General features: G+C 39.4%; 1 protein-coding gene across 1 annotated transcript in view; it reads left to right on the top strand.

Moving 5' to 3' along the window:
- ece2a (endothelin converting enzyme 2a) overlaps positions 1–26,835 on the top strand; it is a 98,672-nt gene that overhangs the window by 45,133 nt on the left and 26,704 nt on the right. The window contains exon 3 of the mRNA XM_026148927.1: positions 741–1,024. Within this exon, the coding sequence (XP_026004712.1) occupies positions 741–1,024 (284 nt within the window). The remainder of the gene's footprint in view (positions 1–740; positions 1,025–26,835) is intronic.

Consider the following 26,835-nt stretch of genomic DNA (forward strand, 5'->3'; position numbering starts at 1 on the left):
ACTTTCCTCCCTCCCCAGACGGATAACTCTTAAATACAGATGCATGCTCATGCGTGCTTTAAAAAGTGCAAGAAAATATGATCATGCTTGACACATCTTCAGCTTTACAGCAAACAGAACATGTGCATCAACATGGTGTATGTCCCCCACAAGTCCTCCTCCTACTCTTTTCTTTCCCTCCTTTCCTATCATCTCCACCCACTGCTCCTCCTCCGACTGCATGATTTGAGTCATATGATTCAAAAAGGTGAGAATCTACATTCAGCAGATTATTTTCATCTTGTTACCCTTACATTTCTTTTGTCCTCTTTCTTTGGATGCTCTGGTTTCGTGCACGTGGTGCTTGGTGACAAAGTTGAAACCTTGTAGCTGGCGATGATCTCATGAGTCTGACATCACTTCAGCATAAGCTGCACCCTCTGAACGCACATTTACATGACCGCCCTGAAGTGTGAGGTTTCATACTAAATAAGTTTGATGAAACAGAGACTTTGTGTGTGTCTCTTGTGCGGTGCCCTGGAAGGCTTTATGTAATTACATCATGCTATAGTGATCATGTGATTGTATAACTGCAACTTGAAAAATATATGGGTCATTTGAAACATCGGATTCAGACTTATCCTTTTATGTTCCCTTCTCCCCCGTGCCATCATCTCTCCCCTCCTGACCTTTCATCTCTTGTATGTGTCTTGCACTTTTCACTTGGCACTGGCTCACTTTGTTTTATTGCTCTTCCACAGGTTGCGGAAACAGCAGTATGAGTGGTGACATGTACAGCGCTGGCTATCATACTATTGCCAACATAGATTATTCATCTGTGTGCATCAGGACAATGAGCGCCAGGTACAGTCACTGCCCAGGTATGACATGGCATCAGATGGACGTGCGTCAGCTCTCCTTCCCGGATTCCTCCTTTGATGTCATACTAGAGAAGGCCACCCTGGATGCCATCATGGTGAATGAGAAAACGCCTTGGGAGGTTTCATCTCAAACTGCTTGTTCCATTCACCAAGCACTCACAGAGGTATTTTTGAAAAACTTTTCCTTCCAGAGGTTCGATATTTTGTGGGTTGAGGTTCTCTTGTTACGTCGGATTACTCACCAAAAATGTTTCTGCTTTCTGTTTGTGGGAACCTGAGAGTTTTTGTGAAAGCACATTTGTTTTCCCACCTGGTGCCTACTGAGAACTAGGGCTGCCACGATTTGTCGACTAGTCACGATTACGTCGACTATCAAAATCGTCGACGACTGATTTAATAGTCGACGCGTCGTTTGAAGCTTTGTACGATCACAAAAGACGCAGGAATAAGTGGCAGGATTTAAGAGTGTAATAACGGACTGAAACAGAAGATGGCAGCATTGCATGTACAAGGATGTCAGCTACCGTTAAACCCCGAAGAAGAAGAAGAAGCAGCTGTGTCCCAGAATTCATAGCGCGGCCCAGCGCAGTTTCCAACAATGGCGGCAGCTGGTTAGTTTTAATGTTACTCTTATTATTCTTTCTGGGTCACAAAATAAACGTTTAACATATTTTCAGGCGAGAATGTAGCTGTGTAAACCTCAAATATCTGCTCAGTTTATCAGGACACCACATATTTTCAAAAGCGCTCCGACGTTTTCGGAGACGTCTGTTACCCACTAGCTCGTTAGCGAGCCGGGGGCTAGGTCACTAGCGCCGTGAGAACACCGGACTCCCCGCAAATCGTTTTCAAACCCACCGCCGTCTTTCGCTACTCAGGTTAAATATATATAAGTCACTTAGATAACTTAAAATGTTATTGTTTGGCTTTTTTTTTAGTATTTTATTTGTTCCTGAGTAAATCAGTTTGTCTGAGATTAAAGTTATAGTTTTTACACAGCTGAATAAACGTCAAGCAGACAGCTGATTATCAGAAGTGTGAGATGCTCCAGAATATACTCCAGTGTCCTGTTATATTTTAGATAGCAAGGAGTTTATTAAACTTCACCGAAACAATCCACAAATTTCATTAAAATTTAATAAACTATCATCTTGTCTTTATTTTTAGTTAGCACATACCTTAAACACTTAAAGCTGTAAGCTAATGATAGTTATATAAGAGCAGATGCTGCTGGTGCAATAAGCTGTAGTTTTGCGTCCAATGGATGATGATCTGATTAGTCGACTAATCGCAAAAATAATCGGTGACTAGTCGACTATCAAAATAATCGTTTGTGGCAGCCCTACTGAGAACTCACTACCACTCACCACTGCAGCACTAGTTTATGGTACAGTCCAACCATCACGTGGTAATTTGCTTTCAGTTACAGCAGGTTTTTTTCAAACTTTAGAAAACATGATAACAGGAACAAAACAAGGATCTGTAAATGAAAACCATCAACATACTCAGATTTTTCAGATAATTTACAGATTTATTTACAGTTGTAAACAATAACCCATCAGCCTTTTACTGCTGATGGGTTATTGATGGGTGCAATTCAAACCAGAGACGCAAATCCCTTTTGAGGTTAAGTCAGGAAGGGCATCCTGGTTTAAAACTGCCAAATCAGACACATGGAGCTACCCACAGTGGTAATCAATTGTGACAAGGAAGCAGCATTCATTCATTCATTCATTCATTCATTCATTCGAAATATCATGGTTTCAGAAAAATCATCAATTTGAAACAATGTATGTTTTCTGTAAGTTAATTAAGGTCAAAATATTATCATTAGTAGTATTAATGTTGACATTTGTAGCTGATGCATGGCAAAGTTAAAAAATCAAATGTAAATACGTCTAAACTGTATATTTGTCCGTTTTTACAGAGCTGTCCTTTGCCTGTTTTGCAGGCCACTAGTGTCGCTACACACCTATGATGGTTTGAGAGCTGTTTTACGGCGAGCAGCAGTACGGTTTATTTGTAAATGACTTTCTGACAGTGAAATTAGTGGCACTTTACATTTCCACTCCACAGCCCATCAGCGTAGTGGCAAGAAGCTGAGTGCCCTTCAGCTGCTCGCCTAAGCACTAACTGCCACTGTGTCAATGTGACAATGACAATGTTTTGGTCATTTGCTGTGCTTGACCTTCGCATATTAAGACAAGAGAGCTCCACTATTAACTGAAGTAGGAAACTTGTGATTTCTGAATGGGGAAGAATTACTCATGATGTACTTACTGAGCATTTGAAGAACGGCTAAGTAAGGTATAATTCATTATTTATGTTAAAATGACAGGTGTATAGAGTCTTACGTCTAACACACAGCCTATAATTACAGTAAATGTTACAGTGGAAAAGGTCACAGAGTGTGACTCATTTTAATGGAAGCAGCTTGAGAGCACTAAGTAAAAGTGATGTTAATGCAGATTTGAAACATTTGCATTTTCTTGTGCAAAACCTTAAAATTACACACAAATCAACAATTTATAAATGAAAGTAGTATGAAGCTTTTCCGGTGACTATTACCATTAATATTTGCAGTTAATATCAGGGTCATACGTAGGCTGCTGATTTGAATTAAGCAACAATAAACGATAACTATTTTGACCGACATTAAAGTCATGTAGATTTACGTTTTGTAAACTATGATTATTTTACTGGACATAAATCAAATATCTAAGATTAAATGTAAACTCAAGAGTGACTCAGAATGAACTATATTACTGTCTGTAGGTGTGAATATTAAAAAACCAAGTGAGACAACATGGACGCAGGTGACCTCATCACACAGCCACAACCCTTCATGCTCGCTGTTATACCTCCTGAACGATAGCTGCAGCTGCTCAGACAATGCCTCCACATTGCACTGGTACAAAAGGTGAAAGCGTCAAAACCAGAAGCAAAGAAATTGCTTTTTCCCCTGACATATCATTAAAATAGCTGTAGAAACCAACACAGTTGAACAATCGTGTCTTCCACTCTGTTCCAACGGCGCGGCACACCGGGTTTACAAAACCCGAGAGGTGCACAGCATCCAGTAATGGCGGCTTGTAAAAGCGGCTGTGATGTCAGTTTCATCTCAGCTTTGTCGTACAGTGCCGTTTGCATCAGTGATGCTCTACTGTAAAACAATTCAACAACTCCAAAAGTAGCCAAACATTCGAGAGCTTTGCCATGTTGTGTTATGTGATTACTTGCAGCCCGAGTTACAATATGTGCTTAAATGAATTCATTTGAACTTGAAGTTTTTCTCCTAATCATCCATCCTAATAGTTACAGCAACAAGTGAGTGAAGTGCTTTAAATGATACACCAAGAAGAAATGTTATTAGATTAGAAGTATTTAAATGTCAGTTTTTTCAAGTTATCCCAATTTTTAATGCTTAAAGCTTAACCGAGGACAACCCTGACTTGTGAAGTAAACAAGGATATAGACAGTGCTGTCTGTGGGCCCAGTTTGTAGGGACGGTGACTTGGGTGTTTTCCTCTAACAGAAGGAAGTATTAAAGAAGGATCAGTGAGTGTGATTGGTGGACAGATGGGAGGATTTGAATTCCCTTCTAGAGGAGTGAAGCTGAACTCATGAAGACGCCTGTTTAAAAGCCATTTCAATAAGAAGCTCAAGTTCCCAAGCACCCTTTCTCCTTTAATTTTTCTCAGCTGCCTCATGCTCGTGGCTATCCCTCTGCTTCATGTTGGTTTACATGTATCTTTATGAACTTCTCTGTGATCACAAGTACACAGCAGTGTTTTTGTCTTCAGCACTAGTGTACGTTTGCCGTCTCACTCTGGCTTTTATGGGCACAGACAGTCACGATTCTTGTTTATGTGTGAGCGTGTGTTTAGCAGGAATGTGGGTGGCGGCTTCAGAGCCTACTTTCAATTCTTACAGAAAGCATTTTCACAAAGCGGAAAAAGGGGACAGACGGAGGGAGACGCGAGCGAGAAAGAAAGGTGAGAAAGAAAAGAGGGAAGGTGAGAAAATGGTGAGCATAGGAGAGAGTGATGAAAATGAAGGAGATCCCTGAAGAAACTTTTGTTGAAATCACAGAAGAAAAGAAGAATTGGTGGTGGGGAGGGTGGGGGGAGTGGATGACAGCAGAGGAGAAAGGAATTGAGAGAGGGAGAAAAAGAGAAGGAGTGGGAGACAGAAACCAAGACTGACAGAAAGCTAATGAGCAGTGCGCCAGTGTGAGACGGATGAGAAGAAGGTAGCAAAGGAGAGGGAGAAGCTGAGGGGAGGGGAGGAAGAACAGTGCAGAACACTTTAATCTAAAGCCTGCTTTGAAAGAGATTCCCAAAGATTAATCGTGTTGAGTTAAAAAATAAAGAAATATACCAGAGAAAATTGGTGAATCATGTCACTTTACACCAGCGGACTGTTATTTCTCATCAGTATGAGAACAGATCGTATAAACACAAGGCTGAGTGTACAAAAGTTGAGGCAAAGTGCATATTTTGTTAATTATTTCAATAGTTTCTGTGTAACATCCAGAAAACTGGTCATGGACAGCCATCAGCCTCGTCGTGTGTGTGCTTGCACTTTGCGTGAGACCTAGCCCTGGCCAAACATTGATAAGCCAGACACAAGACTGTGCGACACGGAGTTATTAAATTCAGTTTTATTTACATTTTATCTACGAAATCACAGCAAAAGTTGCCTCATTGTGCTTTATATTGTAATTTAAAGACCCTACAGTAATACAAATAAAAATGGGACCTCCTTCGGGCAAGAGCTTTGGCGACAGTAGGAAGGAAAAACTCCTTTTTAACAGGAAGAAAACTCAGTGAGAAGGAGGCTCAGGGAGGAGTGGCCATCTGCCGTGACCAGTCAGGGGTGAGAGGAGTAAGTTTGGCGCTGTTAGCTCACTGGCCAGCTTAGATAAATTTTTAGCTACTCATCGTAGTAAATAGCTGGTTAGCCAATTCTGCTTCTTACTCAGTGTTGACACTGAGAAAGTCCTGTTTAAAGCATGTGCATGACTTCATATTTTTAGTAATTAATGCACTCAATTTCTAAGCAGTGCTATTTAGTTCTGCTTAGAGGTCCATTACACTCGCTGTATTGGTTGTTTCATGCAAACAGTGGCATCTCAACAGCTCTGTACTGTTCATACCAGGGATGAGTACTCGCTATTCTCGTAAATAAAAGATGTCGCCACTTAGATAAAACTTCCACATCACCAGAAGCAAAACTATCATATATTTCTTTCGAAGTTCTTTCCAGAAAGCCTCGTCTTTTCAGTCTATATGATCTCTGAATCTCTGAACTTCTCTGCAGTTATCATTAAAATGGCAGTAAAAACTGACATGATCGTACGCTCATGTAATTGACTTGGCTGTGGGGGCAGCAACAGCACCCTGTGTGACGTTATAAGCCAAAAACATGAAAGCGTACTGTAGCTTGCACCAGGGGATTTGATGTCAGTTTTGAAGTGCAGTGTGAGTATAGTGGGCCCATTGTTGTTGGCGTTAAAGGAAAACAAAGAAGAGGTTTAGCTGCAAGTGCATGTTGGTGAGCATGAAGATCACATCCTTTGGATTTTCATGGAAAATTTGTCCCAAATAGTTTTTATGTTTTGTTTTTGTGTTTTTAAGTCAGTGCATATCCTGTTAGAAGATTAGTGGAGGTTACATTAAAATGGTTTCAAAAAGCTTTATGCAACAAAAAGAATCCCTGAAGGTCAAAAAATACCTGAAAGCCTTGCAGAGAGATTAAATACATTAATATTCTGTAATTGAATGTCCAGTTACATTTTAACATTAAAATATATAACTCTTCTACTGGTACATGTAGAATTTGACTCTTTTACCAAAATCAGAGATCAACTCTTCACGTTAGAAATTGGCCATCCATCCATTAATGTTCCTAACGACTCATCCAGCCAGAGTAACGGGTTATAGGCAGTTTATCTTAGCTGACAGGCTGCCCGTGTGTCATGAGGCTAAGGTGGAGACTCCGTCAACCTTTCATGGTCACATAAGTACCTAATGTCAAGTTAATCTCACACACTTGTCTGTGGACTATGGGAGGAAACCCCAACGAAAAGGTCCAAGCTAAGAACTGTATTGCTCACCACTGTATCACCATGCTGCCCATTTGGGATTGTCAGCTGATCACAATTAAAGATAATCTTGGAGTTTAACACTGTTTGAGATACCTCAGGTAAAGGGAACATTAAAAGCCAAGGTTTAGTTTGGATGTTAAAAAAAGAACCTATCAAAAATAACTGCCCATTATCCAAAGGCCGTAACAAAAAACAGCACAAACACTACATTACTGCAAATGACATGCAAAAATATTTAGTTGACATGAGAATCACTCTTTCTCTGTGCAGCTGAATAGTCAAAGGTGACAGAAGAAACACTGCATGTCAAAAGAAATGAGTTTAAAATGCATATTAGTATATTAATAAACAATTTCTCAAATCAAAGCTGAAACCTGCCCTTTTCATGCAATATTAATTATTTTATGTGAAATTGAAAATAACGATGCATAAGAAGCCTTAAGCCTTGGAGAAATCTGTGAAATCAGTTCCACCAGAAATCCCAGTCAGCAACACTTTCCCACACAGTTATCCGATGTAGGACACACGTACTGTATATAAAGCCATGACACAATACACGTAATAACAATAGAGTTTTATTTTTATTGCCATCATGGTGACACACAAACACAGTAGAAGCTGCAGTTCACTGAAGTGTGAAATTTATTTCACAAGCTGACACGCTCTGTGAATCACTCTGTTGCTATGGAGACTCTTTCATTAGATATCATCTCAGACTAACACTTTTAATTGCTAACCTTTAGTCCTGTTTAAAGAGGTAAAGACTAGTCCTTGGTTTCAATCAGTGAGGCAAGTTTACTTTAAGACATCTGTTTTGTAGCTGTCTTAAATGCAGTTTGTTTGCTCAAGGCACTGAAGCGGAGATTATGCAATGTCCAGAAGTTTACTCAAGTGCAGCTGAAAATTTGGTAATTCATGAGTTTGTTAATTCTGCACAGAATTGCACACAATAGTGCAAGAGATTTAACCAAAGTGTTTTAGCTTGTGGTTGATTTCAGTTTACAGGTTTAACCAGTCATCTTAAGTATGGATAGGTTTGTATTTGATGTCTAATTATATATGTTCAAAATGAATCATTTACACTTAACCCTTTATAGCCGGTTGGAGCGGGCACGCTCCGTTTTGCATAACTATTTTTAAATCCCGGTAGCACTGCAACCACATAAGCTAGCGCAATAATTGTTTTTGCATATGAAACCGGAGGAGTTGTACTTATCTTATGCCATCAGCTTGTCCTAAGTCACAGTTTCCTGCAAAAGCACTTGCAGCAACAAAAACATAATATTCCAGAAACATGCTTTGCCGATCCGATCAGCTGTTAGTAACACTTCCTACGTCCATCAGCGCGAACTATCGCATGTCCGCCATGTCCTGCCCAAACCAGAAGTGACGTCATTTTACCATCAGGGCCTTATGAGCCTATACTGGAGTTTTTAAAAGTTATGTTTGACTTTATGACTTTCTGTGTCGTTTCTGGGATGCTTAGGACTCAAATTGCACTGCTGGAAATAGTTTATTTTGATGTATATGCTGCTGTTTTTTTTGCAAATTTGCATTATAATATTTATTTTCGTTTTTCCTGCAGTATATAAAAATTGGTGTATTTCAAAAATAAAACTATGAAGACACTTAAAATAAATTTCCTTTGGTGGGAAATTATTTTGTGCAACTTTTTTGTATTTACAGTTTGAGGGATAAGCCTCTTAAATTTCTCTAACTAGAAATACAGTGGGGCAAAAAAGTATTTAGTCAGCCACCGATTGTGCAAGTTCCCCCACCTAAAATGATGACAGAGGTCAGTAATTTGCACCAGAGGTACACTTCAACTGTGAGAGACAGAATGTGAAAAAAAAATCCATGAATTCACATGGTAGGATTTGTAAAGAATTTATTCGTAAATTAGGGTGGAAAATAAGTATTTGGTCACCTCAAACAAGGAAAATCTCTGGCTCTCACAGACCTGTAACGTCTTCTGTAAGAAGCTTTTCTGTCCCCCACTCGTTACCTGTATGAATGGCACCTGTTTGAACTCATCATCTGTATAAAAGACACCTGTCCACAGCCTCAAACAGTCAGACTCCAAACTCCGCCATGGCCAAGACCAAAGAGCTTTCGATGGACACCAGGAAAAGTATTGTAGACCTGCACCAGACTGGGAAGAGTGAATCTACAATAGGCAAGCAGCTTGGTGTGAAAAAATCAACTGTGGGAGCAATCATCAGAAAATGGAAGACATACAAGACCACTGATAATCTCCCTCGATCTGGGGCTCCACGCAAGATCTCATCCCGTGGGGTCAAAATGATCATGAGAACGGTGAGCAAAGATCCCAGAACCACACAGGGGGACCTGGTGAATGACCTGCAGAGAGCTGGGACCAAAGTAACAAAGGTCACCATCAGTAACACACTACAACGGCAGGGAATCAAATCCCGCAGTGCCAGACGTGTTCCGCTGCTGAAGCCAGTGCATGTCCAGGCCCGTCTGAAGTTTGCCAGAGAGCACATGGATGATACAGCAGAGGATTGGGAGAATGTCATGTGGTCAGATGAAACCAAAGTAGAACTTTTTGGTATAAACTCAACTCGTCGTGTTTGGAGGAAGAAGAATACTGAGTTGCATCCCAAGAACACCATACCTACTGTGAAGCATGGGGGTGGAAACATCATGCTATGGGGCTGTTTTTCTGCCAAGGGGACAGGACGACTGATCCGTGTTAAGGACAGAATGAATGGGGCCATGTATCGTGAGATTTTGAGCCAAAACCTCCTTCCATCAGTGAGAACTTTGAAGATGAAACGAGGCTGGGTCTTCCAACATGACAATGATCCAAAACACACCGCCCGGGCAACAAAGGAGTGGCTCCGTAAGAAGCATTTGAAAGTCCTGGAGTGGCCTAGCCAGTCTCCAGACCTCAACCCCATAGAAAATCTGTGGTGGGAGTTGAAAGTCCGTGTTGCTCGGCGACAGCCCCAAAACATCACTGCTCTCGAGAAGATCTGCATGGAGGAATGGGCCAAAATACCAGCTACTGTGTGTGCAAACCTGGTAAAGACCTATAGTAAACGTTTGACCTCTGTTATTGCCAACAAAGGTTATGTTACAAAGTATTGAGTTGTATTTTTGTTATTGACCAAATACTTATTTTCCACCCTGATTTACGAATAAATTCTTTACAAATCCTACCATGTGGATTCATGGATTTTTTTTCACATTCTGTCTCTCACAGTTGAAGTGTACCTCTGGTGCAAATTACTGACCTTTGTCTTCATTTTAGGTGGGGGAACTTGCACAATCGGTGGCTGACTAAATACTTTTTTGCCCCACTGTATATGTTAAAAAAACAAAAAAAAATTCTAATTTTTTGTAGTTTATTGCACTTTTTTGCAATTTATGTAATTACTATGCATTTAATGCAGACATTAAAATTTGGGCTATACTGGTTGTATTGATGTATATCAACTTGAAATGCTGCCAAAAATGGCACTACAGCATGTAAAAATATAATATAAGCTCTGGTGTACTTGGTTCTATGGTAGGTCTTAAAGGGTTAATGGTATCATAAGTAATTTTTTAGGTAATTTAATGGAAAAAGAAGGTTGTCCTCATAAGTATACATTGATTAATGTGTAAAAAGTGATGTATTTTCATAAACGTAAGAATATGCAGGAGCAGGCACCGGTTTGTGGAAGGCGCCATGTTCACTCGCCATCTTTAAAGTGGCCAACATGGACGTTGCTGTTCCGCCACAAACTTTGAAATTTTGACTTTATTCTCAAAATGAACAATAATATATTTTATTCTTAATGCTGCCCTAATACACCTTCATAGTGAGTACTTTATACTTTCATTTTAAAAAAAATTACAACATTTGCACAATAAAAACGAATGCTAAATGTTTCAAATGGATATATTTTGGACAACGATTCTAACGATTCTACATGTTTCGATGTATACTGTGCATGTGTTGCATGCTCAGTCTGCCTGGTATTGAAGCTGTCACAGATGTAAGTTAACAGTTATAACAGAAATGTGTCCTTCAAAGACTAGTGTGGGCCCTCGCTTATGACAGTAAGTGTTATGGAAAATTCCAGTCATTTCAGAAATGTAGTATCCAGTATGGTGGTTTACTGTGTTATAATTACCTAGACCGCAACACAAGTCTTAACTGAGCATTTGTTGTTAGCTCTTTCTGGCCTCGGCATCTTCACAGTCTCTTCCATCAGTCAAAGAAGTGTGAGTGATATGGTCAGAGCTTTTTCATTGTTGTGCTGCATTATGCGGTGCGTAGGTGTATGGCAAGAGTTAATGACAACTTTATTCAGCTCATCTCACACAGTCGGATGTGGTGTATCTCACATCTGTAGACCCAATTGTTTTAGTATGCAATTAATAATTTTATAAATACGTGTAGCACTTCTCATCTGCTTTTTTTCAGCTTGTTTCTAATCCTCCTTAGTCCGTCTACAAGTCTCTCTCTTAAACTGACAGGAGACGCCTCCTTTTCTTCTTGGTAATCTTACATAATCTAGTAGATTCCTGCATTTTTCATTGCACTTAGCCAGTGTGACAGCACTGATGGTTCACACTGTACACTGGGAAGGAGAGTTCTAAGAAACATGAACCTACATGGGAAACAACTAAATGACCTGTTAAATAGTAATCAAATTACAGTTACTAAGCAAACAATTGCCATTAGCCTCATTACATAAATTGATTTACAGGAAATGTTTGATGATAAGATTATCTTAAAAAAAAAAAATCAAACATCTGCAATCTGATTTTTACTGCACTACAAACTTCATAAAGTAAGTTTAAAAAGAACAAAGAACAAAAATTAATGATTACAATATCCACTAATATTCAGTTAAAAGGAAATAATGCACAGAGAGTGAGCTGCTATGTGGGAGGTTTGTGATCTTCAGAGTGCTTTTTGTTAGGTCAATGTATAGGACTGTAGGCCAAAGTTCATTTTTATTACATGATATTTAGTTTAAACTTTACTTAGGCGGCTCCAGAAAGTAGTTAAGTAACCTAATGTGTCATTTACAAAACAATGTAGTAAGTCATGCAAATTTTTTTTAGAATACGCATATACTTATCCTCATGGACTGTATGTATGGTAGAGCTACCATTGGTTTTGTGATCAAACCAATGGTAGCTCGAGGATTATTACTGTGCCCATCTCAATCCTTTGTTCCAGATTAAAGTGACAACATTTAGATGAAAATTTGGAGTGCTAAGCTATCAGCTACTGCGAGCACGCTTGCTTAGCAAGTCACATGGAGTGTAGAAAGCTTGTTAAAATTAACTTTAAAATCTTCTCTGGCTGCTCCCTTTAGGTGTCGCCACAGCTAATAACACAGTAGTCCTCTGTGTTTCTTCTGTCACTAAATCCATGAACCTCTGAGGTCTTCCTGTTTTCCTCCTGTTTGGTAGCTCCATCGTCAACATCCTGAGTCAACTGTCCCTGCTCCTCCCATGTCCAAACTCAACCTTCCTTTCTAACCACTCAACCTGAGCTGTCCCTCTCATTTCTAATCTTGTCCATTCTTGTCACCCTCAGTGAAAATCTTAGCGTCTTCAGCTTTGTCCCCTCCAGCTCAGCCTCCCGTCTTTGTGTCAGTGCTGCCGTCTCCAAACCATACATCATAGCAGGTCTCGCTACCATCTTGTAAACCTTTCCTTTCAATGATGTGTGTTCATTTCTGCTCTGAACCTCACCAGTTTGTAGGAACTGATGTTTGAGGAGTTTGAGGAGGACCCTAAGGTTGCTTCTTTCATACCTTCCTTTCTAAAATCTGCATATTTTAGCCAAATAGACAATTTTCTTCTACTGGTTTAATGTGGTGGAAAACCTTGCTGTGTGCTCATTATGGCAGACAGGCTGCTGTCATGACATCATCATAAGCTGGCTTAATGCAGAGAGAGAGAGAGAGAGAGAGAGAGAGAGAGAGAGAGAGAGAGAGAGACATGTTCATTGACATTGATTGGTTGTTTCTGGCTCCCGCTGTGGACAGTTCTCCCCAGCTCCATTACCAGGAAGCTTGGACGGCTGCCGGGAAAACAACCCCAAAGGAACATTCGTGTTAGAGCGCACATACAACACACACAGACACACAGGAGCTTTATTCCTCAGTTTTATGTGCATAAATAATGCTGAATGCTCATTGTGTGCGTGCGTCTTTCAGTGCATGTGTTTCGATGTCGACATGTTTTCATTTCAGTTTGAACCTTTTGTGCCAGAGTAAAGTGGATTACACCAATCCACTTTACTCTTTGTCTCTTTCACACTTTGTGTATACCCTCCTGTATTTGTGTGAAAGGCAAAGCTTTAAAACAGACCAGAATGAAGTGCATGAACTGACTTTGGAAACTCAGATTTTAGCATAAATGTAAATATCAGTCCTACAAAGTCATTTTTATATGTGATTTCTGTTGTGCTTGTATCTTGAGTGTTTATTCACAACAAATAAGAAATTACAGTGAATCTAAACTTAGGTTTATCGTTCCTGTGTGTTCACCTTTAAATAAGTTATGACTACAGAGGGGGTTAATGAATTTTGAGCTTGGCTTCTAAGAATTTTTAACTGCTTTTCACTTCATGCAGCATCTTCACCTCACATAATATCGCTCTCTTCTGTCCTTTCAGCTCTCACTCTTACCTGATGCTAATTATTTTGGACTCTGCAGGTCTGTAAAGGTTTGGGAAGTAAAATTCAAAGCTGTGGTGATCAACGACTCACCATGACTCAGTATATTTTAAAAAATGGATTAATGTTGATAGTTAAAGTATATATTAAGTAAGTCACTGCTTGTATGTCTGTGTTTGTCTCACAACCCTCATGAGTCCCTTTCTCCGCCATCTTTTTTACACGTGTGCACACATGCGTGGTGTTTGTATATGCATTTCAGAAGTGCCCGTGCATCCCAAGCTGCAGCTTTGTGCATGTGCATGCTTGCCTGCTTGTGTGTTTTTGCGTCACTGAAAGTGGACGCTGTGTTCTTTGCATGACTGTGTGTTACTGTGTGTTCATTTTTGTCCAAGTTCTTGATGCACACCTATAACGTTTGCCCCTCCTCCATGTGTGATCAAGTCTTTTGGCCCAATGAGCCCTCTGTTCTCCAGTTCTAACAGACTGAAAGTAGAGCAGTGGAGCACACGTGAGGGAGTGGGAGCGTGGGTGATTGCAATTCTGTTTGCGCATGTGTAGAGATTTGAGCACAGGATCAAAGACAGGGAATGCATATGGATGTGCTTTTTATTTATTTATTTATTTATTTATTTATTTATTTTTTATGTTAAGTTGCATTCTGTGTGTGCTTGAGCCACTCTAAAGATTAACAGAATATCTGTGTGCATGTATTTTCATACATATGCATGCACATGTGTGTGTCAGTGTGTGTGTGTGTGGGTATGTGTGAAGGGATGGACCGCTGAGCCGGGGCCTCCTGGCTCTCTAGAGATTTTCACCAGCTCTTGATGATTTGTTGCACGTGTTCGGTCAACATACACTGGCCACTCACAATAGCAGATGGCCTGCCATGCACACAGAAATTCACCAAGAATATCACATAAACGCAGTATAGAATACATCGGTTCTTTGCCATAATCAGTGTATGTCATTTACATTTATTAGATGTGTGTGTGTATGTTGGTGTTTTTTTAAAATAAGATCTGGGATTTCAAGTCATTATAATACCAGTCTGCTTAATTTAGGAGCATATATATATATACATATACATATTTACTCATTACGTCCTTTTTTTTCTGTCCTGATTTCACCTCAAATCGTGTCCCCATTGTGCGGTTTGTACTCGCTCTTTCTATCTGCAGATGCTCTTGTTAATCCAGCGTTATGGTTTTTACCAGCTGTGACTTGGGAAACCCCCGGAGCCAGGTGCAATCCCTGTGCTCCCTTTTGCACATATAGTCTTTCTTCTCTTTTACTTGGCTAAACTCATGAGACTGTTTCAGGTTTAGGTTTTCCATGCCTGTCCATGTGGAGCCTGTTTAATGGTGTGCTGACATGGTATGAACAAAAGGTTGTAAAAATACTTGTAAAATACTTGGCTTAAAGCGTGATGAGCCGTTAATTTGCTTTTTACAGTTGAAGAAGCTGTTGTATTGTATTGTAGCGATTGTATGGCTAACACTAGAGATTATAAGCTAACTAGTACAGTAAAATCATCAATATTAATATTCTTAAAATATAGTAGCTAACTAAACTTGAATACAATCTTGACAGTTATTTTCTGAAAGAACGATTAGCAGTTAAACTGTCAGCTGACAAAGCTGTCACCTAAAAGCAATAAACAGGGTAACTAACTGATAAGTTAGCATAATCAAAAGAAGAGCTATGAGTACCTGCTATGACTAATGACAGAGGCATAAAAAACAACTATAACTGAGACACGATGAGCTGAAAGTATAGAAACAATATTGCTAAGGCCTCGGACACACAGGCCTAGAGGCTGGTCGGTGACCCCCTGGCAACCTCCAATCACTAGGGAAATATGTAGAGTGGTTGCTCGCTGTCACAAGGTGAAATTAGTCACAAAATAGGTGCTGCACCAAAAATCCTTGTGATTGCTTTTATGACAGATTCTTTTGGATGCAGATTGCCCCAGTTGCTCGCAGGTTGCATGCAAGATGCCATCGTGTCTGCAAATATTTGCCAACTACTTGATGAGCGATAGTTAAGCTGAAAAACACAAACCGGAAAAGAAGAATTTTCACCTTTAGATTAAAAGTTGTATTGCTGCAGTCAACATGTTTCAATATGTTCAAGTTTTACTCTGAAGGCAAAGGTGCATTACACTTTCACATCTTCCCTTCCATTCAGGGGGCAGTTGGCAGGTGTTTGCAAATAGGGCTGCCATGATTAGTCGACTAGTCACGATTACGTCAACTATCAAAATCGTCGACAACTAATTTAATAGTCGACGCGTTGTTTGAAGCTTTGTAAGATCCCAAAAGACGCAGGAATAAGTAGCAGGATTTAAGAGTGTAATAATGGACTGAAACAGAAGATGGCAGCACTGCATGTACAAGGATGCCAGCTGCCGTTAAACCCCGAAGAAGAAGAGGCTGTGTCCCAGAATTCATAGTGCGACCCATCGCGGCCCAGCTCAGTTTCCAACAATGGCGGCAGCTGGTTAGTTTTAATGTTACTCTTATTATTCTTTCTGGGTCACAAAATAAACGTTTAACATATTTAAACCATATGTAAACCTCAAATATCTGCTCAGTTTATCAAGACATCACATATTTTCAAAAGTGCGCCGACGTTTTCTGAGACGTCTGTTACCCACCAGCTCGATAGCTAGCCGGGGGCTAGGTCACTAGAGCCCGTGAGAACATCGGACTCCCGGCAAATCGTTTTCAAACCCACCGCTGTCTTTCGCTACTCAGGTTAAACATGATATATAAGTTGTATTGGATAACTTAAAAATGTTATTGTTTGGCGTTTTTCAGTATTTTATTTGTTCCTGAGTAAATCGGTTTGGCTGAGATTAAAGTTATAGTTTTTGTGTGTGAGATATTCGAGAATATACTCCTGTGTCCCGTTATATTTTAGATAGCAAGGAGCAGACGGCTGCGTTTATTAAACTCCACCGAAACAATCTGCAAATTTCATTTAAATTTGATAAACTATCATCTTGTCTTTATTTTTAGTTAGCACATGCCTTAAACACTTAAAGCTGTAAGCTAATGATAGTTATATAAGAGCAGATGCTGCTGGTGCAATAAGCTGTACGTTTTACGTTCAATAGATGCATGATCTGATTAGTCGACTAATCGCAAAAATAATCGGTGACTAGTCGACTATCAAAATAATCGTTTGTGGCAGCCCTATCTACCACGCAAACTACCGGTGACTACAGCAATTACAATGCTAGCAACCAAAACAACTGCAAGGATTTTTTGTTTTGCAGCACCATAAACCTCTTTGTCACCAATTAACTATCAACTATCAAGCACAAACAATCAGCTAGTGTTAGTGCTAGAGGGTTGGCCTGCATAACCGGAGCTTTACGAAGGTTTATAGTCAAGCTGACCAAGAATTGTACAACATCAAACGGAAAAGGTGATGAGCACTATTTTAATGCTAACATGTCATACATTAATGCACCATACATACAAACACTGCATATACAATTGACTCTGTTTGGTAGATATTCTAATCTTTAGAAGTGTGTGTCTCTGTGTAAGAAGAGAGATCTTGTAATATGAAGGTATTTTACGTAATATGTGAACAGTTTTGAGGGCGTTAAAATTTAAAGAGTATTGAACAACAACATGTTGTGACAGAACTAAAGCTCAGCGTCCGTGAAATGGCTGTGACAGTTTGGTCAAACATCTCATTAATGGCAGCAAATATATTGAGGATGTGTAATCAAAAATGTTTTAAACACTCTAATAAAGTCAGTAAAACCTGATAGAAAATGCTAAACACAAAACATCTGAACCGCAGTGAGGAACAAGCCCAAATCACGTAAACATGCAACATGTGCAGCTGCTGTTACACACACACACACACACACACACACACACACACACACACACAGAATGTCCTGCCCAGCTCACTGTTGCCTAGACAACCAGTATCGACTACAGAGCATGTTTCTATGGAAACAACGGATGCCTAAAGGATGAAGATCATTAATTGGAATAAGCGAATATAGGAGAGAGCGAAGAGGAAGACTGGGGACAAGGGACAGGAAAGAGTCAGAGCAGGATAATGAGAAAGTGAGGCTTGGTAGATGTGTGGTCAGAAACCCGAAAGACAATCACATGCACTTGGAAAAAAAACATTTTAGTTACTGTTTTTAACTCTGCTTTCATTTGGTCTTTTTTCATCTTTCTGCTAGGACTGTGCATTTGTTTGCTTATCTGTGATAAGCATAACCAAGTAGTGAGTAAAAAGGCGAGGGAGGTGGGATCCATATTTAAAATGGATGAGTGAAAAATCAATGTAGGCCACAGTAAAGTGGAGTGGAGAACAGCCCATGAAGGTTAGTAGAGTACAATAATCTCCCAGTGTGAGAGTTGTTTTTCATTCCTGAGCCTGTTATACTGTACTTTACTGTTCACGTACACCACATGTGAGTTTATGTCCACCCCTGTCAGCACTACTTCACTACATTCCTGCGTCCTGTAAACTCTTCAGGCTCCTCAAGTCAGTGTCTGGAAGATTCTTCAGTAAGGGTGGGCTCTTCCTCTTATTCCAACTGCCTCTTTTATTCTTCCAGCACAGTGTGTTAGAAGGCAGTGCAGTCAGTACAGACGCTTTTATCACATTAAAGACTCAGAGAAACAGAGAAAAGTAAATAAATCAACAAAATGCTTTGTTTATACAGTTTTATTCAAACTTATTGCAGAAATTTGGGAGATCAAAAGTGTCTCGTGTCCAAAATGATAACAAAACATTTTTCTGACCTAAGAGGGCTGACAACCGATGTGGATTTTGTTTTCTTGAAAAAACAAATGTGTGTGTGGATCTGGGCTATTTGATATGCGAGAGATGTGAGAGAAGGCGTGTGTTTGCATGTGTTGGCATGTGTTCATTTACGTGTTTGCAGAAGCATGCATCTGTGTATGTGTATCTGACTTGTTTCTGGATTGATCGAACCGAGCCAACTGTGAACCCCTCCTCCCCACCCCACTTCCACAGAGCAGATCAATCCTGCCATCGGTTGTGTCGCTTTCTCTCGTCTCCTTTTTTTCCCGTGTCTGCTGCTCGAACCTTTTACTGACCACTGAAAGCCAGTTTGGGTTGATGGCTCAGCCTTGTGATCTGTTTGTTTTCGCATTCCAGTCCCATGGCGGACACACAGATCACAGCTTCTCTCTGCTCAGAGTCCAAACAACATTAAGCTGGTTCCATTTCGAGTGGCCAAAACGACCACCTCACTCTCTAGCCGATGCACCAAAGCAGACAGCGAAGGCAACAGCCTGTTGCTGCTTAAAAGACTAGATGAAAGAGGGGGAGGGCATCGATTTGAACACTTGATGTTCGACCATTTTGCCAGAAATACACACGTTTCCTGAGGTGGAGATATAAAACTCCATCAAAGTCCAGCCTTATCTATGCAGCACTTTTAGCTTGGCTTTTGCTAATCGTCTAGTTCCTACTGCTTCTAATATAAAATGTTGTCAGATATCCAGGTGTCCTATTTCTGCAGTAAAAAATAATTTCCTGTAGGACTTTGCGTGGTGGTGGTGGAGGAGGTGGAGTTAATTTTAATTCAGATGTTGCTCGAGGGTTGAAGGATCAGTTTCAGTAGGTGTTAAACATTTACTGAGAGAAAAAAACAACATAAAGAAAGTTTCAGAAGTTTAAGTATTGAAGGAAACTAAAGAAGCAGAAACCTTTTAATCCTGACCAAACAGCTGAGTATGTGATATGATGCTCTGCCTCCCTGCCCAGATTCTGTAACACAGACTTTGTGATTAACTCGTACTGTCGAGAATAAATGTTCTTCAAAGAGTTTATCTATAACCACACGAGGCACTGCTGCTTTCACAGGTTGACGAGTAAACTAATGCTGGTAAAAGTGTCCAAACTAAAATGTCCCATTGATTTGACAAAAAAATCCAGGGGACAAGACACACTTCTTAATAGGACATATGCAAAATTTTATGCAAAGCTTTCAAAAAAAAAGTCCAGAGGTCAGTGTGTTTGTAGGCATTGCTTGAGGGGCAAGCAAATTTCACTCTCTAGAAAACGACTTGATGGCAGTTCAGGGTAAGAAATGTGGCGATGTGAATATGGACTCGCAGGTGTGTAGCACAGATTAATGTGAGCGATGGATGCTTGAAGTCCCTGAAATATTTGAATGGCCAGTCTCTCTGCAGTGAGCGAACTGCTTCTCATACACAAGGGAGATGATGTTCTCTAAAACAGTCTGGATCAGGTGAAGAGTTTCAAAGATATTGAAGCTTAAATATGGAGAAAAAATAATAATGTCATCCCATGTCAGTGTGATATTCCACAGCTATGACAATCTGTTTAAAAAAAAACAAGTTTCTGTTAATACTACATCCAAAATGTGATGGCCTTCTCTCTCTCTTTTTTTCCTAATATGAACTTTTGAAATGCTTTTCTGCTGCAAATCCAGCTCAAATCCAAATCTGTGCCTCTCAGGAACCCAGAGCAACTCATAGTGCTGCTGTTTTCTCCCCCAAGCTTACTATTAATTTTTACAATCTATCTTGCTGTTATGCAATTGAATTTATTCATGATTATTTGTTGACGGGCCTCATATCGCTTCAAAGAATCCAACAGTTTTAAGTTGAGGAGGACTTTGAGTTAGGCAGGATAATACCTGGCATGTTCTTCCCAAAAGATATGATTTAAAATGACTTGTGTGGCTCGAGCTGAGAAACAACAAATATAAGATGCATGATAACCTTATTAACCTATTGACCAATCGCAGTCCTGTTTTATTTGTTTTTTTACTTCATTCTGTCATTAAGTTTCTAGCTGGCAGCTGAGAGTTTTCCAGCTGCAGTGGGTTTTAATGTATCAACTTTATGTTAGACCTCCATCAAAAGACTGTTTCTGTTTTCCATCAAGTGCATAATCTTGTATGGGTGATAAACTAACAACCCAGAGGTCAACAGATTCCCTCTGAAACCAATCAACGCTAAGCATCTGTTAGCTCATGTTGACAGTAATTCCTTTAATGTCTACAGTGTCAGCTATGCCCGTGTCACCAGCTTATGATGAGCATGGAAGGGTTTTTTTTCTATATCTTTGCATGCGACTACAGTGACTGTGCATCAAAGGAATATAAGCAGTAATAGAAAACCTTATAGAAGACCTTAAATTGTCTTAGAAATGAACTTTTAAAGCAAGATCGGAATATTGTGTATGAACAAACAGAAGTTAATAAAGCTTACGAAGGATTTTTAAGAACATTTAACACATTACTTGATAAAAACTGCCCAGTAATTGAAATCAATAGGAAACACAATTATGCAGGAAGACCATGGATGACAAAAGGACTACAAAATGCCAGCAAAAAAAAGAATACCCTATATCGAGAATTCATAAAAAAGAGAACAATAGAAAGTGAAATGAAGTATAAAACTTACAAAAATAAATTAACTAATATAATGAGATCCTGTAAAAGAGAGTATTACATTAAAAGGTTAGAACACAATCAAGATAACACAAGAGATATATGGAATGTATTAAACAGAATAATCAAAAATGAATCAAGGAATAATGATTATCCTGGGTACTTTATAGAAGGGACAAGAAGTATTAATAACATGGAGGAGATAGTAAATGGCTTTAATGAATTCTTCGTAAACATAGGGCCAAAACTGGCAGAAGAAATAAAGGTTGATGGAATAGAAAGGGACACTGGTGAAAATATTGAAAGGAATAGTAGCTCAATGTTTTTAAGAGCAGTGGAAGAGAAAGAGATTTATGACATAGTTAGAGGACTTAAGAACAAAACCAGTACAGACTGGAATGATATTGATATGGTAACGGTAAAGACAGTTATTGATGGTATCGTAAAACCATTAAAATATATATTCAACTTGTCGTTTCAAAAAGGAGTTTTTCCACAAAAAATGAAAGTTGCTAAAGTTATTCCCATTTACAAAACCGGTGAAAGACATCATTTTACAAACTATAGACCAGTGTCAATACTCTCCCAGTTCTCTAAGATACTGGAAAAACTCTTCATAAAAAGATTTGACAGTTTTGTGGAAAAATATGAATTAATGACAGTCAGTATGGGTTCAGAAACAACAGATCAACAGCTTTGGCACTGATAGATTTAATGGAAAAGATAACGGAATGTATGGATAATAAGAGGTATGCACTCGGAGTTTTCTTAGATCTAAAGAAGGCGTTTGATACTGTTAATCATGAAATTCTATTAAAAAAACTGGAAAAGTACGGGTTTAGGGGAGTGGTTTTGGAATGGTTAAAAAGCTATGTAGGGAATAGGCAACAATATGTACAAATAAATGAATATAAATCTAATTTGATGGATATAGCTTGTGGAGTACCTCAAGGTTCAGTACTGGGTCCAAAAATGTTTATTATGTACTTAAATGATATCTGCAGAGTATCGGAGATTTTAAAGTTTGTAATATTTGCAGATGACACAAATATACTGTGTTCAGGTGTGGAGTTGCCACAGGTTTTGGAAATGATCACACAGGAATTAACGATATTAAAGAAGTGGTTTGATATAAATAAATTATCATTGAATCTAGATAAAACCAAATTTATGTTGTTTGGAAACCAAAAGAAAACATCGAAGTAGAAATATGTGTTGACAATGTATATTTAGAAAGAGTAAATGAAATAAAATTTCTTGGGGTGATCATTGACCACAAGCTCTGTTGGAAGCCACACATTACTTATGTTCGGGGGAAATTGGCACGGGGCATTGCCGTCCTGGGGAAAGCAAAGCATATGTTGGATCAGAAAGCACTGCACATTTTATACTGTGCTTTACTACTGCCATATATGAGCTACTGTGTAGAGGTCTGGGGAAACACATACAAAAGTAACACACAAACAATAACTATAATACAGAAAAGGGCCATTAGATTAATAAATAATGTAGGGTACAGGGACCATACAAATGCACTCTTTGTCAAAATGCAAGCTATCAAATTCCAAGACTTGGTGAAGCTTAAAACAGCGCAAATAATGTATAAAGTAAGAAATAAACTGCTTCCCAAAGAAATCTGTAAATTGTTCATAGAAAGAGAAGGTGGGTATAACTTAAGAGGGAGATGGAATTTAAAAATACAAAGTGCTAGAACAACTTTAAGAACTATGTCAATCTCAATTGCAGGAGTTAAATTATGGAACAGTCTAACAGAAGAAATAAAAGACAGTCAAAACATAAAACAGTTTAAAGTAAAATATAAAAACCTAATTTTAAATAAGTATAAGAATGAAGAAAACGGGGTTAACCCAGGACGGTAATGTTGCTGGAAATGGTGTTGCGGTTCTTTTTTGTTTTTTTTGTTTTGTTTTGGTTGTTGTTTTTCCATAACTTGTGTATCTGCAAATATACACATTCTGTATTTTTCATATGAAAGAAACTATACTGTGGTGGGGCTTGCTAATTTCTTGTTTTGATTTATGTATGTTATGTTTTGTTTTACTTCATATGTTTCATATGTTTCATATGTTGTTTGTTTAATTTAAGACAAAAAAAATTAAATGAATGAGAGGTAAAACTTGAGGGGGTAGGGACAAATAAGTAAATACTTCAGCCTACTCCTTTTCAAACAAATAATGGAATGATATTTTGTAATGATTGTGAAGGCACATGTTTGAAACGTTTGAAATAAAAATGAACTGAACTGAACTGAAAACTATGTGTTTTTTAAGGACGTGTTTTTGTGTGTGTAGACAGAACTCCTCGTGAGTACGTCGCTGATTTCTCATCTCCTGGCCCTGCTAATCTCGCTTTAAGTTGACCTTCTGCAGGAGTTTAAGCTAACGGCGGCTCAGCTCCTTTACAGATACTACGTAGTTCACATCACCACATCCATAAGCACTCTCCCCCCCCCCCCCCCTTTTTTTCTTTCTTTTAAAGGTGCAGAGGAGCCTGAATTTATATAACCCCTCTCCTTTTCTATCTTACAGCTCATCCAAGTATATGACTGTAAATCATATTTTCATTTCACCTTATGAAGATAAACCCATCAGCTTTTGTCCTCGGCTCTCTTTAATCTCATCTGTCTTCTTCTCGTCTGTCCTTTCCCCCCATCCCCCTCGTCTTTGCTGCATGGCAGATGCCCTCTGCAAGCTGCCAGATGTGCAGGGATCCCTCTGCTGAACAGCTGGTCACTACTATGAAGGACAGACACACGCACACACAAGTAAACCTGTTTTGACACACACAGATGTAACTCTGTGCCCTTCAGAATCACAGCTCCAGATGAGCTGACCAACTTCTTGGCCGTATGTGCTCACATGTCTTTTGCACGGAGAGGAAGCTCAGATCCGAGCGGATTATCTTTCCTCCTCTTTGCCGTGCTGCACTAAACCGCTTCACGGCAGTCTCCAGAAAATTATACGTTTATTTAACTGACACCTCCCATGCTAGCAGAAGTGTGACCTGTGACTGTGACTTATACATCGGCAGCACGGTAGCTTCCAACAGCTTGTCAGCCACCTCTTGACAGACGCTGAATTTCACACATACAGTATACGTGAAAAAGATGTCACGGTTTTTGGTGCGTGTCAGTGAAGTGAAGAAAAAAAATTAAATCAAAGTGCAGGAAGTGTTCTGATGTCTGCCATTACTCTTTGATAAAAAGGATGTGGTTGAGGAAATGTTGGGCAGCCGAAAAGTGTTTGCAATTAAATGTAGTGGTCTATTTATGCTCTAAATGTTTTAAATGATGATGTGTTACTTCATCTTTTACTAATCTTACAAAAGCCTGGTTTACACTTGCACCTCATAAGATTACATCACATTTATTGTGTTATCAAAAGTTGATAAAGAGATTCTTTTTATTCAGAATAATTTGCAACTAACTGAAAATGTAGATCCCAAATAGATCATAAACATAAACTTGTACAGATATTAGGCCTATATCTAGATCGATAAATGGGCGAATATGGCAGTTTTCTGTAAACGGGTAACAGATGCGTTCAGTCCTACTCAAGTTCTTGGGTGCTGCCTCATGGGGGAGTTTGTGGCGTTGGGCTTCTCATTGGACAGATGAGAAGTTGTGTAATACTCCCAATCAGTTAATTAAATCACCTCCTTCAGTACCACCACACTGAAATTATTTTAAACCTTTTATCCAGTCTTCTACAGAAAAAACTGCATTGCCTCAGGCAATTGTGACGATGCATAAAGCACAGTTTGCCTCATCTTTTTTTCCTCTGGGTTTGGTTATCAGATATTCTTTCTGCTCGCGTCGTGTGGCCTTGTCTCCTTTTTTTTCATACCTGCTCAAAACCTTGTTCTTTTCTGCCTTGCAGGAATCGTCAGTTATGGCTGAGTCATACTGAGGTGATTATATAATATAAGATCAAAGGTGAATCTGTGGACCTCACTGGCCACTTTGTTAGGTGCACCTTGGTAGTAAGGAGTTATGCCCTCTTTAGAGCCTACAAGGTGCTGGAAACATTACTTGGGGATTTTGGTCCATGTTGATATGATAGCATCACACAGTTACTGCAGATTCGCCAGCTTTACATACATGATGTATGTGTTCAATCTCATCCCAAAGGTGCTGCATTGGATTGGGATCTGTTGATTTTGGAGGCCATCTGAGTGCAGTGAACTCTTTATCTTGTTCAAGAAGCCAGTTTATATTTGCTGGAGAAGCTCAATAATCAGGTAGTCTATGGTGTTTAAACGATCCTCATTTGGTGTCCAAAGTGTGCCAGGAAAATATCCCCCACACCATTACATCACCAGCAGCAGCTCAAATTGTTGATGCAAGGCAGGATGGATCCGTGCTTTCATGTTGTTTATTCCACATTCAGACCCTACCATCTGAATGTGGCAGCAGCAACTGAGACTCATCAGATTGGGCAGTGTTTTTCCAACCTTCTGTTGTCCAGTTTTGTTTTTTTTGTCTTTGTTTCCTGTTCATAGCTGACAGGAATGGCAACTGGTGTGGTCTTCTGCTGCTACTGTAGCCCCTCTGCTTCAAGGATCAGTGTTGTGCATTCATAGATGCCCTTTTTTTTGCCCCTGTCTAAATCACGGACTAACAGTATCCCACAGTTGTTTATGTTTTTAAACCCATTTTGCACAGAGAGGCATTTTTAAAAAAAATGGCCCACTGGTTCAACAGAAGAGAGATCTGAGAGCTGAACGCTCTACCTCCCATTTTACTTTTAAATATCTTAGGAACCACAAGGAAGCCAGCAGTGTAAGAGTGAAGAGCTCTATTGCGATGATACGGTACTTAAAGATCTGATCAGGCCTGATTATTCAAGACCTTGTATGTGAGGAGAAGGATTTTGAATTCAGTTCAACTAATAAGCTGTGCCTCATTTCGCTTTATCTGTACAAAATGACAAATCAGGTGACTCTTTGAGCACTTGTTGCATCCCAACTTGTTTGGAAGTGAAACATCACACAAAAGAAAGAATCCAGAATCCAAAATGTGAAATTTGCCAATTTTTCAGGTTCTGCATATAATTAATAATGTAACTATAGTTTCAGAAGCCATGTGCTTTATTATTAGGTTAAAAAAATCAAATTAGTTTCATCGTTGTCTTCGTGTTTCCAGTTTCAAATGGTGATGCTTTCACTGGACAAACACAGAAACCCTGAAGCACAGTTATTGGATCCTAACATTTGTATGTCTCACTTAAAACATGAATGTTATAAATCTTCAGCAATTAAAAAAAAACAAAACCCATCACGCACGCTTTTACGGTCTCTCCATGCTGCAGCTGTGTGTGTATAAAGTTAATTATTCATTTTCTGTTTGCATATCTTTGCTATCAGCTTTGTTGATATTCCAGGCACTTTGTGTGTGTTTGTGTAACAGCCGTATTGTCGAAAGTCTGACTGAAGTTTTTGGTGCAGTTTGTCAAAGCGATTCACTGAATAAGCCTCAGACTTCATGAATAAGAGGCAATCTGCATGTGTGAGTGCGCATGAATCCATCTGTCCTATAGTGCTGCCTGCCAGTTGCTGCCCATATTGTCTGTCACTGACTGTAGTACACAACACGCTCCAAGGCTCTTTATGTGACAGTGAAATAAACTAACCCGGCGGGATGTGGTCCAGCTTCAGCTGTGGGAAAGATTAGAGAGCTAGATGGAGATGAGGGGTGGATGGTGCGTGCGTGAGGAGATGTTACGGGAAATCAAATGTAGTTCAACGGTAGTATGG

This window comes from Astatotilapia calliptera, chromosome 18 (assembly GCF_900246225.1).
Source record: "Astatotilapia calliptera chromosome 18, fAstCal1.2, whole genome shotgun sequence".
Lineage (NCBI taxonomy): Eukaryota > Metazoa > Chordata > Actinopteri > Cichliformes > Cichlidae > Astatotilapia > Astatotilapia calliptera.